Below are 16,949 nucleotides of genomic sequence, written 5' to 3'. Positions count from 1 at the left end.
AGGTTGACACCAGTGATGAGATATTTGTAACCAAAAAAAATATATAATAATAATAATAATTGTCTCATACCTGTAGCTTAATAAGTTTGTAATTATGATCCAGAAGACAATATGCTTTGTGTTGCTCTCATATAGGTGCCTCAATGTGGTTATTAAATAGTTGATTTAGATACTGTGTAGCCCTATACTTGACATGCATTAAAAATAATAATTTTAAGATTTGCATGTTTGATAGAATTTTATGAAATTAAATTGTGTAAATCTTACATTTTTTATTTTAGATTTTGTAAATGTTCAAAAGATGTTTGTTTGTTTTTTAGTGAGTGTTCTGTATATAGCTAGTCTTTAAATAGTGTTGTAAAATGTGCCTTAGCTATATCCTAATGTAAATAAAGCCTTCTGTGAATCCTTTTAAACTACTTCCAAATCCCTTGTACAGTATGCAGAACTATTTGGCTATATACTATACTCTGAAAGTACTTGGCTATATACGTAAATGTAGGCTTCTCCCCATTCTTGGAATTACTCACTGTATACAGTAGGCTAATACACTACTGCATTTACATTGAAAGTACTGTAGCTATAACCTACTTCCTACAATGTACTGTAATCTACTATATTTGGAAGTATACAGTATGTCACTAAGTATATGCAATGCTGGAATTAAATTCAAGATATTCAAGTAAGTCCGCCCATGATTTGACGTTGTGTTTTGAGCAGCAGTGATGTGCGCCAGAGGAGGCGCGGCAGTCGCGCGACAGTCCGAGCGGCATCTGAATGCTCTGTTGAAGAGGAGAGCATAACATTACATCAAAACAGCCTGAGGAATCGGGAAGTTTCTGTAAAACCTGCCTCCGGACTGACCTGCTTCAAATAAAGACTGCTGACATACGGGGAAGTGTTCTTCACGTGTGGACAATGGATAAACCCAAAGGTAAGCGTATTTATTAGACTCACTTATGTTTTCTGAAGCTTAAAGTTCATGCTGTTTGTTTACGGGTTCGTGTCATGTTGAAACCAACTGTCATAAATCCAAACAGCCTTTACGCAATTTTAAGCTGTTGCAATGTCTTCCAATCCAATCCCTCACTGTATGCGTCAACGGATCGTGGGAATCTGTGGAATCTCTCTCCAGAGGGATGCAGTTGGAGGAAAAGGAGTTTCCAGTTAAAGTTTACTTTTCTCTCTGTGTGAATGCAATGTGTATTTTTCCAATCGTTCATATCCTTCCTCGATGTTTTAATATGCGTTCTGAACGCATAAATAAACAAGCGCTTATTAGATGAGATTCTGTCCAGTGGCAACAATTGTTCTTCCAAAATTCCTTGGATTCCAGTGGTTTAAGCTTTTTGTATGCATTGGAATGCAGACCCTTAATATTTTATGACAAAACTGATAAGACTCTTATGAGAGGGATAGCAGACCTTTCATTCTCAGGTCAGTTAAACCTTGCATAGTAGGCTAATTAATAGAATAATCAGATATTCTTGGTCATTCATACTCTGTAGTAGCTATTCGTTTTTACAGATATGCCTGTGTGTTGTCGAACCTATTGTAAGCAGCATTAAACCTAAAGTTAATGTAAGTTGTGAAAAAAAGTGGTGTTTGGACAATAGAAAACCTTTCTACCACAATAGACTAAGGTTTTCACTTCATAATTTCACTTCCCCTGCTGTGCTGACTTGAGCTGGTGAGGTAGTTTTACTTTTAAGTCAGATTTCAGTTTAACTCAAAGCATCTTGATATTATCTCACCAGTTCTTGGGATTTGCAAAATGGGTTCAAGTATAGTGTCACAACATTTTTTGCCATTTATTTTGATCAACTGATTATGAGACAAAATCAGTTGAATTGATCATTGTACTGGCATAATTTCTGAGAAGATACTTCTAGTACTGTTGGATCGATTAAAGGGATAGTTCACCCAAAAATGAAAATTCTGTCATCATTGACTCATCCCCAATGTTATTCCAAACCCATATGAAGCTCCTTCTTCCATAGAACACAAAATGAGGTCTTATTAGACATTCAACTCTTGCCATTTATTGTCATTGAATGTAATGAAAATGCAATGTATTGTAACTGAATGGTGGTTGAGACTATCTTTCCTCCTGACATCTCCTTTGGAACAACATGAGGGTGAGTGATGAATTGTATTTTTTATGTGAACTATCTCTTTAAGTATTTAGGGTCCTCGCCAGTTGTACAATGTTAGATGAGAGAGCCACAAAGCTGTGCTGTGACATTGGATCATATTATTTTATATGTGTTAATTAACTGTTAAGTATGTGCACACTGTGATGATTTAAAATGACAGCACTGTGTTGAAGCTTAACACTTTTAACAGTAAATGCTGTCAGGAACAGGGCTGCAGTTGTTGTGGTTTGACTTCTGTAAGGCCATGCCTCTTAAAGAGTCTTTGTCAATTTTGGTTATGTGAGATAAGAATGAGAGGGAGGGAAGGAAGATAGAGGGAGGAAAAGAGATGATGGGAGAGGGGGATGGCATTTTGAGGAGTATTGCATAATTTGTCCTAACATAAAATAATAAGTGGGTGACATATTTTCAGATTTTATTGTGGTGTGACAGATACATTTTTAAAAGTACAGTATTCCCTAGAATATAAGGTCTTTAAAGCTACATGCATAATATTTATAAAATAATTCAAAAAAGAAAAAACAGTTTCAAATAGTTTTAGAAGGAGTGTAGCATGTCAGCGCAGGACATGTCAACTTCCTGAGGTATTTTATGTCAACTGGAACACATGGGCTTTGTCCACAGAACTCTTTTGATAACATGAAAATGCACGTTCTGAGCTTTGGTTCTTGTAATTCGGGATGTGGTTTTGGGTTTTGGATAACACTACAGTGTTTTAAGCCTAGAGGTCAACATTAGTTCAGTATGACTGTTAATTCTGGCATATTCAGTGTCCCTTTTACATGAAAATGTGCTTTTGTGCTGAACATTTGGTTGACATTTGAACCTGTGAGATTTAGTTTAAACTCTTGTGCTCTTTTATATAATAGCAATTACACTTAATTATGTGATGCAATGCCATTATAGAATTTCAAGTACTATTCAACATTGAAACGTGGGCCACAGACTTGAAGTTATGAATCTGAAAGGTACCCTGATGCTTAGGATAGGCCAAATAGAGTATCTTGACCAATTATTTTTGAGATTTCAGTGTTCCCCCATGTAAGTAGAAGGCATCTGCACTGGCATAACTGGAAATTGCCACCCGAGAGCGTTCCAAAGATGACCGACAGTGGACTGACTTGCTAGAAAGACTTTGATGATACTCTAATAAGCATAAAACACACAGCGCACACAATATTAGGTCAAATAATCATGTGAATTCTTTTATTATAATCAATCCATGGCATTCTCTTCATATCCCTCCGGTTTCCTCTGTTCCCGCCCTAATTTCTCTCTTCAAAGGCAGCCTGTGGAACCAGATCTCACCCCTGAGGTCCAGAATGATACCAGCATGCTTCCTGACCCACCCACAGGCTCTGCTGCCTGGGCCAGCGCTCAGAGCATGTCTGTATTCCAGAATGTTGCTGGAGACTCAGGGACGTCTTGTGCATCTTAATGAAGACAGCCTGCATGTTGGAAGCAGCTCTAAAGCCATTTCAGAATGAGAGATCAGCACTTTTTCAAAAAAGGGTGCCTCGGTCTCTGAGTTCATGCTCTCATTACGCACACTTCTAAAGAAAGTCAACAGGGGAGCAGCATGCTTATTAGTAAATGGAGAACTTTGGAGCCAGGACTCAGCACTTTCCTTGGAATCATCCTGGAATCGCACTCAACAGCCTTGCCATTAAAAAAGCTAGTAGCTGTGCAACGAATAGACATCCAGCTAGTGCATGATTACAAAGAAAAACAATTAAAAACAGCACAGAAGGCACAAAAAAATATTAGGTGTGAATGACCCCATATGCTGATTTAACACTGCCAGCGATTTTGTCACTTGAAGTCGCTGTGCTGCTGTTTGTTGGTTGCTTTAACATTTTCGAGATCTGATTACAAATTAGCCGGTAAAAATTAGATGCCATTATAATTTGACAAGGAATAGTTTTTTTTAGTTGTTGCTGCTAAACATGAGCATCATAGAGGGACAAGCATTTTTAATATATAAACTGTCTGCAGCTGTGCATAATGCATTATTTCATGAACAAGCTGAACGATTATCAATGCATGAATCAAACTTACTCAGAATGGTGACAACTTCTGGCACTATTCTCATAATATTTGTATTATTTACTTGAATTTGGTGAGAGAAAAATCATGTAGCATAGTAAATCGCTCACAGTAACTCCATCTGTCCTGCACTACAGTTTCTCTCAAGAGATGGATCACATCACTTCTGTCTTCACTTTGCTGTTCATTTGCATAAAGTTATACTTTTCGTAAATTTGTTGCATCGCTGGACACGCCCACATCCTGTCACTTGCCAGCTCTCATTGAAAATTACTGATGAGTGAACGCCCCTTTACAGATCAGATAGAAGTTACAAAACAAACTTCCTCCTAGTGGTCTAACTGCTCTAACAAGTAATCTGGCCTCTAATGAAAGTCAGTCTGATTCTTATCCTGAATTGAGCACCATTTAAAGTTGGCTGAGTTTAGTGTATAATCTGCACAACAATGCTATCACCATGGCCTTGTTTAACAGTGATTAATTCAGGCGTGGAGGTTGTGATTTGGAGATGGCTTTATAATTCAAATCTCTTAGCGGGAGTGTCAGCAGTGATTTGTCCAGGGATAAGATTACAGCCCAGCATGAGTGGACCAAAGAATTTAGTAGAGCTGTTTGAAAGTATCATAGGTGCGCTCTCAAAAGGTAGTAATCTTAGTTATGCTGCCTGTTAAGATACCTTGTTTTAGCCAAATTCGAGAATTACATGTATCTTTTGAGTTGTGTAAAAAAAAAATCCAAGATATTATCTGTAAGCAGTATCAATATCCAAGCAGTAATATCAGTAAGACAAATGTTGATTCTAAATCTATTTCACAGAAAACAGAAATATACACACAAAAAATAACATAGAAAATGAATGATAAAAATAGCTATAATAAAAAATTAAGACGATTATTTTACCTAATAGTGTGTGCGATGTGTGTTTTATGCTTATTAGAGTATCGTTAAAGTCTTTCTAGGAAGTCAGTCCACTGTCAGCCATCTTTGGAATGCTCTCGGAAGGCAATTTCTGGTCATGCCAGTTCAGCTCCCATCTACTTACATGGGGGAACTCAGAAATCTAAAAAATGGTTGGTCAAGATTACGATCAAAAAACATATTTCAAATCATCAATAAAATTTTATAATATTGGAATCATAAATTGTGCTTCTTTACATCAGATTACGTTAAAACATGCAATTTTACCAGCTTGTACATCTAATGCACATGCGTGTTCTCAAGTTGATTGACAGATGATATCTGTATCTAAAAAGTGATTGGCTCTTTTACCTTTAAGGCGGGACTTCCTTTCTACATCCATTGACCGCTTGGCACTGGAGTTTCTTGTTTGGGCGTTCCTGCCCAACTCTGCTAAAGAGTCTCTGGTATCATGTTGTTAGCTTAGCAACATGCTAACAATGATGCTCCAATGTAGAGCTCTATTTGTGTGCTTGCTGCTATGTATAGTGTTCCAAATCAGTCTAATGAGGTTCTAAGAGGGTTAGGATGCTGTCATAGAAGGTGTCTGCTTACAGTATGTAGGCAGTAGGCAGTGAGATAGCGCAGGTTTTGAAACAGAGCTTAGCAGATGTTAATTAACAGATGTTAATTGCATCATTGTCTATGAGATGTCAATCATAGTAAGATGGACGCCAACTGCTTCTGGATGCAATTTGTGCTTGTATGACTTTGTCCATGTCCAAGATTGTGTCACATTGTGTCTGCATTGTAGCTTAAACAAGCTCCTTTCGTTATAGTATAATGGCAAGAAATCAGTCTGAAGCAGTCATGTGACCCTGAACTGTATGCATTCCCTTGATTTTTACTTCTGCTAATGGCCCTTTAGTGGCCAGCAGAAAATTAAGATTAAACAGTGTGGACTGAGTCAGGCTTGTCATCACCCATTTATCCTCCACTTAAACTGTGAGGTCAGAGACTGGCGTGGTCGAGTGAAACAGAGGTGAGCACAGCCTGTGGAAAATGTCCTGTGTTACCTGTTTTGCAGTATACAGAAACCTGAATTTCAGCTCAAAACTTTGTTGTGCAAGGAGAGGTTGTGTATTACACCTGCTATAAATTAAACTGCTTAGTAGAATGAAAGTTACATTATGGGTTGGTTGGTTGGTTAGCGTATATGCTAAGACATCATGCTGGTGGGGATTTTAGTTCATGTCTGTTAACTCTGAGGTCATCTACTGTATATGTAAGTGTACTTCTAAAAGTTGACAAAATAAACATTCAGCAGATAGAAATATTTAAAATGTTCAGTCTTTCTCTTCAGGGAAAATGGACAAAAATATTGCTGACTACTTGTGTACAGTTTTGTCTAATAAATGCTCTCTAGAATGAGAATGTGCCCTCCCCCAAATAAAACCTGCAAGCAGCAATAGCAAAAAGCAAATCATGGTTTTGCCAGGCTGTGAGGTAAACTAAAGGTTATTGGCTCTTTAAAAAGGATCCCTTTGATACTGTATGTTCCTCCTTAACTGCAGTACAATTGAATTTGATTAGATGTTTAAGGTTTGTCATTGCATACTATACATTCAAACAAAAAACACTAAGCAAACTCTTTCACTGCATAGATTAAAAGTTAATTACTTTAGAATAAAAGTCAAAATATCTCTTAATTAAATATTTAAAAAAGAATCTGTTTAAAAAATTGTAAACATTTATTTAGCTGTTCGTTGTAAAGTCAAGTGTTACTTGACTTTAAATGTCTAAATCGCTTCCTCTTAACTTCCTAGTGAACTTCTAGATTCAGTCATGAACAGCCTTTATAGCAAGTCCTTCCATATGGAATTCTTCACACTAAACAAAATGAGGTAATCACTGGATTTCTTAGCAAACATTGTTTTTGACTGCTTTCAAAACTTGGTCATAACTCATGAATGTCATTGAAGTTAATAACTGGCTTGAAAGCAATTGCCGTACGTTCATTTTTTAATATCCCTGTTCCTGTGTAAATATTTAAGCCACGAACACAGTGTAAATAGTTGTTTGAAAAGCACTCCAAGAAAACTGATAGTGAACTTCAGAAAAGAAGTCTGGATGAAAAGGTTGCAACACTATTTATGCATAATTTATTAAGTCACTGTGGTGATGGGGGCGTGGTCGTGTATCTGTCTGCAGGAGAGAGCACGAGAGAGAGAGCGAGAGAGAGAGAGAGAGCGGTAAGGCTCATCATCTGGGTTAATTTTATCTCTAACACCTGTTTCTTGTTGTAGTGATGGTGGAGGGTGACATAAAACGGCGCACTAGGCTTCAGAGTGGGAGAGCGAGAGTGAAACCAGAGTGACTATTCCTGCATCTGCAGCAATATGACGCGTTTGTGTGTTTTACGTGGTTACTGAGAGCCATTTTTCTCAGTAATGCTGAAGAGTAATAAAATACTCACGTTGACAGTTCTCTGACTCCTCCATTGCTCAATTTACAAACTTGCTACAGTCATTTAAATAAATAAATATAATCGTAAACATGTGCGAATTCAAGTCTACTGATCCATTTACTGTATTGTTTCTGAACTACATTCAGAGTTGTTCAGACATAGTAGATGTGTACAGAATTATTTGTGTCAGAAAAGCTTGGGTAATGTGTTTCTGTGGTTCACTGCGAAGAGTGACTCATTTAAACAGATGAACTCAGTCCCCTTTAAAATTAAATAGCGCTGTATCCAAAACTGTCACTTGCTCTCCAAAACAGTTATTCATTATTATCATCTGTGCAGCAAATGTCACTCAAAGAGTCTGTTACTCTGAGGGAATGACCCTAGCATGAATGTGTTGAAGAAGAAACAATATAAACAAATAAAACACAGTTCGGGAATATACGGATTTCAAACATCCTAATGCAATCACAGCAGAGGTATGTGTGAGAAAGTACAGGCAGCAGACACATTTTTTCTGTAGAGAGTTTTGTGAGTTTAAATTAGTGTATTTTATGTCCGTTGGAAAGGAGAACAGGGAGAGGTTGAGTGAGAAATGTTTACGCCTAATCTGGATTCATGATGTAATATGAAATATATCAGTATTCAAGCACACTCACACACTTGTAGTATGCATGCAATGCCTTATGATGCATTAATACGTGCAGGTATTAGATGACACAGCAGCTCTCTCTAGAGCGTTGATTTCATGTGAATAAGATACCATTTAGGGCCCAAGGCAGATAAGTATGTTCAAAGACATTGCAATGTTTTCAGAAGAATAGATGAAGAACATTAAAGTTGCACCTACGAATAGTTGACCATAAAATGAAAATTCTCTCATAATTTCTCACTCTCATGCCATCCCAGATGTGTATGATTTTCTCTGTTCTGCAGTACACAAACAAAGATTTTTAGAAGAATATCTCGGCTCTGTAGGTCCATACAATCTAAGTTAAAGGTGGACAGATCTTTGAAGCTCCAAATATTGCATAAAGGCTTCATAAAAGTAATCCATACTACTACAGTTGTTTAATCAATGTCTTCTGAAACAATACAATTGGTTTTGGGAGAGAACAGACCAAGTGTAACAAATTTTTGCAATATTTGGAGCTACAGAGCTGAGAGTTTCTTCTAATAATCTTAATTTGTGTTCAGCAGAAGAAATAAAGGCATACAAATCTGTGATGTCATGAGGGTGAGTTAATGATGAGAGAACTTTATTTTTTGGGTGAACAATTCCTTTGAGTCTAAGGGATTCACTGTTGTCATTACTTTGAGCAGTCAATGGCTTGTGTTCAGTTTACATAAGGGAGGTTAGGTTAAAGCATTCATTCAAAGTTCAGACAGATTAAAAAACTAAATATGACCCACACTCTAGTGCACATCCTCATGAAAAGCAAGTTTATCAGCCTTGCAGGTGGTTCAAAGTTCACACAAATATTTCTGTTCAAAGAAAAGTCAATTTATTGTGGCTGAATTATGCATTCATGTGTTTAATCCTAAGAAAACCACTTTGAAACATGACAGTCCCATGTTATCAATCTGTCCATCCAGGAGTTAAATAGTTTAGATTGTTCTTTTGTGTCTTTTGGCAGTGGTTTAAAGACACTGGTCTTCTCTGTGGATTATAATGCAATGGTGATATATTTGGCTATGGATCCCTGAAGATCTCATCCATAACTAGTTTTCTGTCCCAACTTGTGATTATAAATGGCCCGGACAAAAGAAAACATTTGGTCTCCGTTTGATAGGGAGTGATTGTAGGAAATGGAATTTGTATTGCACTATCTTTGTGTAATCTGATTTTATGTAGCCAGTGGTCCTGATTGCTCAACCTAAATAAACTGAAACACATAAAGTGGAGCCAGCGGGCCAGACCATTATGCAACATTCCAAGTTTGAGATGTGTTAATCCATATGTAGTAAAATGTAACATTTTGGTCAAAATATACATTTAAGTGGTTTGGCATGATCAGCATTACACTAAAACTGTAAACAGTATGTGTATAGATTACAATTTATTTAAACATCTTAAAGTACAGAAATTATCTTTAATTGATGCACTTAAATTGAGTAGTGTCAGTTGGGTGTGCACATAAAGAATTGTTTAAGTAAAGATTCTGTGTGGTTTTGTTGTGATCTTGGGGAACATGAGCCAGACTATTACACTGTCTCATTAAGCATGATGAAACTAGTGAATAATTACCTCTTCATCACCGTTGGAACTTATATGTTTTTCTGTGGTTGCAGTTCTAATTATGTAGTGATTTTAAGATTATAATATTCTACTTTTTAGATTTGTTGTTGTTGTTGATGATGATGATTTTTGAATTCCAGATAAAAATAAGCAATTACCATTAGGAGTTAATTCTGTTGTCTATGCTTTAGTCTGTTGGGTGTTGCATATACAAATTGGACTTCGTACATTTAAAATAGATTGGTTTGGTTATAGTCTTTAGTCTGCATTGTTCATGTGCTACTTAATAGTTCTGGCACAAAAATAAAAAACGACAAACTTAGTAAATACGTAGTAAATTAACATGATGTCCAAATTAAGAAAAACTTTTCAGCTGTAAACTTTTAACAATGTGTTTTTTCTGTCATACCAAAGATCTGTAGCTACAGTTATTAAAATACCTTTACAATCAAAATCCAGATTAAAGGTATATTCTGGGTTCAGGTCAAGCTCAATTAACATGTTGATTACCACAAAAATGTATTTGACTCGTCCCTGAGATTACAGTGAGGCACTTATGGAAATCAATGGGGCCAATTCTTTGAGGGTTTAAAGGCAGAAATGTGAAGCTTATAATTTTATAAGAGCACTTGCATTAATTCTGTTAAAACTTGTCTATTGAGCTGGTAAATTGTTCATTTTGCGGCCTACTAAATTACCAGAATTACTGGGTTTCTAGCATTAAATTGGCAACAAAGTTTTTAAATTGTATACAGCTTAACACAGAAGAGGTTAGTAAGCGTTTTTAACACAAAAATAATGTCAAAACGCATATCGTATTCAACTTGTGTCTATACTTTTGAAACAATGAGTCTTTTAACATTCACGGATTGACCTATTTCACTTCCTTTGAAAGATGCCTCACTGTAGATTCTTTTTTCTTTCTTTTTTTTTTTTTTTTAAGAAAAGGAGGAGCAAGTCTAAATAAATGTTTGTGTTGATTAACATTATGACACAAATACAGTCGATGGAGCATAATGTTCCTTTAAGCCAATATAGTATTGGTCCATCTGCAACTTTCTGTATTTTGTACAGTATGCAGCATCCATCCCAATCAATGTCACATTCAGGGTTCTCATCTAGGATGTATACAACAGGTCAGAAGTCCTCTACTGCTTTTCTATGGTCTTAAGATGGTTAGTATCAACTGTTCCCTTTTAAAAAAGACAAGAGAATGCCAAAAAAAAAAAACATGCCACCACTGCTGTGATAGCCCTTCATTTAAGAGATTGAGGGTTTGACTGTACACTAGAATCAAATAAACAATGTGCTTTGACACTTCGCCATAGCTGGGCTTAGTATATAAGCTACAGCTGGAGCTTTGCTTTATTTTAAGTGTCAGACAGGAATTGCCTTTAAAATCAAACCACTTAGGACACCATAGTGGCAGCAAAATACTCCTCTGTGAAAGAAAATCCACTTCGGTCAGCTCGATTTAAACTCATGTTTATTATCTCTATTCTGATATGGCAAACATTTTGTGGCTTTAATTCTGGAAAGAGCAGTGCTTAATCTTGGAATTTACCATGAGCTTGCATCTAAAATCAGTTCAATCAGAGAAAGAGGAAGACAAACAAGCAGAGCTACAATGTGTGCAGTTTGAAATGGATTTTATTGAGGTCTTCCTCATTCCATCAAACACTTTGATTCCACATCAGCTCACGCTATCAACCACAAAACAAAAATTCTTTGTCTTGCTGCAAACCGAAAGTCCAGAAAAAGAAGGCTTACAAAATCAAACACCTTTATTTGCAGTCTCAGCCAGACAGGTACTGTCAACTCAAGACGAAATATCATTCTGGATCTTCATACTTCCCTTTAAACCTATGCAGTGATGCTGCAGAAACAGATATCAATCGATTGACAACATGTCCTGTCACTTCTCATGGTCGCAGCTGAATATACAAAAACTAGAGAGATTTGTTTATGCTTGCTGCTTTATCGCATTATGTCTGGTTGGGACACAGTGTAAGGAGTCACTGTTAGACCCAGGAAATGTGAGCAGTTATAGTGCATACAGGGATGTAATACTGCTGTTCTCACCGTGATGAGGCATTTGGTTGGCTAAGGGCCAAGCTTCAACCAATGAAAATACTTCGGACTAGAGACAGCTGACTCCACATTCCCAGGGTCCCTCCAGAGAAGGGCATCTAAGTAAATCTCTGAAAACACACAGTTGAGAAAATGTTTTGATAAAAGCTCAGTCGAGCATCATGGGAAGAGAATATAGGACGCAATTAACTTTTTGATGTCCTGCATGAGTAAAACTACAAATCATTTTTTTTACTAAAAGGTTTTACTAATTAAACTCTCTGTAAAAACTTATGTCTGGTAATCTTAAAATGTGCCTTAAGTAAATAAATATGATTTATTATGACTGAATCAACTTGACTACAGTTGAACTAAACAAAGTCATTTTTAAAGAGTTAAATCAAGTAGAGATAGATAAGGTAACATTTGCAGGTTACAAACAGAATACCATACAAAAAGCTACTTTAGGGGAAAATTTATTGTTTTTGTCATAGAGCGAGAGCGAGACAAAGGGACCCAAAAGCAGAGCAACAGTTCAAAGTATTTACAGTATTTACAATAAATATGAACTGTGCTGGCGAATACTGGAGATCTCGGTACCAGCTGCAGTAGAGGGAAGGTTTTTTGTGAATGAGTGTGCGCCATAATTGCACAAGGGGTAGATCTGTGAAGAGTGTGTTCGTAGACGAGTGTGTTTGTTGTGGAAGTCAGGAGAAGATCCTGACTAGATAGGAATCCTCTGTAGAAGCGTAGAGAGGTGCAGAGAATAACAGACAGAAGAGTTGAAGGTAATCGCATTCCCAACACATGGGCAGAGATGAGAAATCCTCCGTTTGAGACTTGTGAGTGCAGAGAATAAGTCTACAACAAGCTGGAAGGTAACCACACTCCCGATACTTCAACAGAGATGAGCAACCAAACAGATACACGAGACGGGACCAACTAGGCAGAGAGAGTGATGTATGTTACTTCACATCAAACAAAAATCTAGGAAAGATACTGAGAACATGAAGGGTTTAAGTAGGGAGTGAATTAGAGGAGAACCAGCTGTTGCTAGCATGCTAATTATTGGCATGATTAGCGTTCTCCTTGGAGCAATCAAGGTTCCCATGGAAACACTGATCATGCATGCCGGCTTGCCTGCCAGAATAAATTGACAAATCAGCTGTGACAGTACCCCCACCCTAGAATTACCTTGCCGGAGGTGAAATTGATCTATGAGGGCGGGGTCCAGGTTGTCCCGAGCCGGGACCCAAAATCTCTCCTCAGGTCCATTATCCTCCAGGTCAACCAGGTACTGAAACCCTCTGCCCCTCCACCTGATGTCGATAAGTCTTCTAACTGTGTACGCTGGAGAGCCCTCAAGAAGATGCAGAGGAGGCAGGATGGGAGTGGTGGGATGAAAATAAGAACAAAAAGCTGGTTTTATTTTAGAGACGTGAAAAAGGGGTGGATGTATTTGAGGTAAGGTGTTAATTTGAGATGGACCGCCACCAGACTAATGACCTTAGCGATAAGAAACAGCCCGATATACTCGGGACCAAGCTTACGTGAGGGGAATGAGCGGAATGTCCTTGGAGGACAACCAAACCAAACGCACAGGTAAGCTGGGTGCTTAGCCTGGTGCCAGTCCACTGACCTCTAACACTTGCGCCAGTCCATATGAGCTTGTTGTTTTGGTGTCTTTGTCATGGAATTTGTCTGGAGGAGTTCTTCTCTGGAACTATTTATGAATGCAGGGATGAATGCATAGATGTTATATGCCTCAGAGGAGGAAGCCATGAATGTTAAAAAAAACAGAGACTTGATTAAATCCTGCATTGTTAATCTTACGACTTCCTATTGTGTTAGATGCTTTCTCTTTGACATGTCTTGAAGCATGTCTCAGTTTCATAGTAATTACACATGGCTTTAGTAATACTAAAATAATATACTGCTTAGTCTTTGTTGCATGCATAGTACAAGCAGCATGCATAACACTTACTGTCATAGACCATCTAGGATTCAACCTCTCTGTGAAAAATTGTATTTTTTTCCTGTTGTTATGTGTAAATTAATGTTATTCAGCTCATCTCTCATGCTTGAGAGAACAGATTGTCTTCCTCAGTCATGGCAGTGAGTAACCCAGTAGCATTACAATGACACTGCAGACATTCCGAATTATTTAATGGCAGGAATACATCCCTTTCTATTGTCCAATTGGCAGATCATCTTAGTAGGGACAATGCTTCTCAAAAAAGTTACATATTACCCAGAGTTGCATCACCTAAATGAGTGGGGCCTGTCTCTTTCTATAGACAAGGGAAAAATACTACCTTTAACAGTGAGAGGAAAAGTAAACAACACCTCCAGCAGCATACAAACGATAACGAAACATTAACATGGATTTGGAAGTTTCGTAGGCCACTGCACCTGATTAGAAACTAGATTAGAGTCTATATTTAAGCAAGGTATGATTTGTCATGCTTAATTGTGAATATATTGAGGGCTAAAGGCATTCTGAAGGCTCTATGCGGTCAAACTGTGGGTGTATTGTCTGGTAATGAAGTGGCACAAAACGCAATTTGCCATTTTCCTCAGAAATAGGTTGTTGCACCTATAAGACATTTCAATATCACCTCTTAACTCAGTGGAAATTTTAAACTCAGTTCCAGCATTTGCAGTTTGGTGATTCCATCAGCGGGTTGAAATAAAATTATTGTCCAAACAATGAAAAAAATAGTGGAATGTCAAATTAAGTCCCTTACGATCACTATTGGATTTGTTTTATGAAACAACATTTATGAGATTTGTGTTAAACTACCATGGTTTCATGGTTTATTTTTCATTTCATTTTATTATGTTTATATTTCCAATTGTTATTTTAAGTATATTTTTGAAAAACTAAAATATAGATAATTTCTTTTGAAGTGTAATGTGAATTTAGAAATAATTTTAGTAAAATATTTCTTTCAAAAAATGTATACAATTTTTTAAAATTAAAATAGACTTGTAGAAGGGAAATGCGTGCCGATACAATCACTGTTAATACTAGCCATGATTTATGTGTCAGTAGATGAAAATTATTAATAATACTTATAGTCGCTGTAATTTACTGGAAACTACATACAAATTCTAAGGAGAATCACAATTTCCATGCATATAAAAGGAGAGTATCACTGTCATAGAAATATGCCTGACATTCATCAAGGACCCAGTTAATGCACACAAGAAAGTAATTTTCAATTCTTCTAATTCATTGCATACAGTCCATTTACAGTGCACTACCAATTTCTTATGAATGTGCTGTTTTTGTTATATTGCTGGTTCTTGAGGGAACAAATTATGTTAGTAAACAGACATTGAAATAACTGGAGAAAAACCTCTGAATTAAATTGCACTTGACCCAGCCCATCTGTGCATTACGCCCCGATTTTGCCAAACCCATTTGCACATAGACTTAGCGCAGGCTTGTACGAAAACACCAAACCTTCATGGCCATGCCCACTGACTTTGCGCTTATGACTTATTGCATAGCACTGCGTTTAACTCTAGCACTCTTAAAATAGGGCCCAATATTTTGTTGAACAGGTGTGTGGTGGAGCAGGGCGGAGCCATGCAGCAATTGCGCAGAGCAAGGCCGGGAAGATAAGTGGCGAATTACTTAAACCTGTGTGCCACACCGGTCTCACGATCCAGCGAGGGGCAGCGGGAGTACTTAAGGAGAAGAGATAGTGGCAGATGGGAGAGAGAGATGCATGAAGATGTTTGTGTAGTGTGTTTGAACTGAATAGCCAACAGAGTTTATGTGTAGTGAAGCTGAAAACAAACCTTTTGTGTACTGCTGAAAAGTGGCCTTATTGTGTGCGACTGAAAAGTGCAACAATAAATGTCTACGTGTTTTGTCTAGCCAGCCCCAGCATCCTCCTTTCCACTAAATGTTACAAGGTGTTTAATGTCATGGCTGTTACAGTATTTTAGCTTGGCTAGAATGCTGTATTTGACCAGTCAGCATCCAGGACTGGAACTATCCATTTTAAAATGTTATACACTATCACTATCAGGCGCTTGATGGACATCCTTGACCGCTCCACCATTTCTCACGTTTTAGTGTCTTTATTAATTAGTGTCTCAAATTTAGTTTTTAATAATGCGTTTTTAGACACCTGTGTTCTGCTCTATCCGTTTTGCCATGTCTAGCTTTTTTAGTATGAGAGCACATTCAGTCTGCAGCCCCTTTCTCAAAAATGACACATTCCTATCTATAAAGCTAATCTCTTATCCTCAGCTCATTGTTCTTAACACTGCAGAAACATATATGATCCCTTTGAAATAACAAGAACCACAACAAGAAGGGATAAATGTGACTGAAGGCTGATGCCAACTTATAGTTGATTCCATACTGCATGCAAATATTTATATGCACAGGAGAGTGGCTGTTAGTAAGTTAACCAATAACCAGCACTCTCTCATGTGTCATTCATACACCAAAATGAAGACAAATTGCACATTTTTTATAAGAGACTTGGAATGTGGCTTCAGTCAGTTTAATTTACTATTTAGTTGACTATTCAGAGCTGGTGGTGGCGTAGTGGCTAAAGCACAGGGCTGTTAATCAGAAGGTTGTTGGTTCAAACCCCATGGCCACCACCATTGTGCCGTTGAGCAAGGCACTTAACTCCAGGTTGCTCCAGGGGGATTGTCCTTGTAATAATTGCACTGTAAGTTGCTTTGGATAAAAGTGTCTGCCAAATGCATAAATGTAAATGTAATGTAAATGTATTTAGCTCTCATGCAAATGCTTTATTGCCTCATCTGGAGCTTTAATGATTTAACACTACTTGCCAATCAGGCTACAGGCTATACTTTTCTTCCATTTACTTTATTTTTAGCACTTGTCCAGAGAGGAGTGTAGTAAAGGTGTGTTCACACTGAATGACTTGAAGTCGTTAATTTTTTGACCGATTTCTGCCAACATGAGTGACAGAGACCATTGGTGATACATCATGCAAATAAGCTGCAATACATTACAGCGAATTACAGCAGACAATATTTCACCACCTGAGACAGTTGGATATTGAAAATGAGTTGGAATGCC

General features: G+C 37.4%; 1 protein-coding gene across 2 annotated transcripts in view; it reads left to right on the top strand.

Annotated features, from left to right (window-relative positions):
- The first annotated feature begins 651 nt into the window (after window positions 1–651).
- The window catches only part of LOC127633370 (actin filament-associated protein 1-like 2), a 43,525-nt gene continuing 27,227 nt past the window's right edge, over window positions 652–16,949 (top strand). Inside the window, exon 1 of one of the 2 annotated variants that reach the window (XM_052112404.1) lies at window positions 652–934. In XM_052112404.1, the coding sequence (XP_051968364.1) occupies window positions 919–934 (16 nt within the window). In that variant the 5' untranslated portion in view covers window positions 652–918. The remainder of the gene's footprint in view (window positions 935–16,949) is intronic. The other variant, XM_052112405.1, reaches the window with a different exon arrangement.

The sequence above is a fragment of the Xyrauchen texanus genome, chromosome 40 (assembly GCF_025860055.1).
Source record: "Xyrauchen texanus isolate HMW12.3.18 chromosome 40, RBS_HiC_50CHRs, whole genome shotgun sequence".
Classification (NCBI taxonomy): Eukaryota; Metazoa; Chordata; class Actinopteri; order Cypriniformes; family Catostomidae; genus Xyrauchen; species Xyrauchen texanus.
Note: the sequence above shows the minus strand (reverse complement) of the source record. Positions and strands in the feature narration are given on the sequence as shown.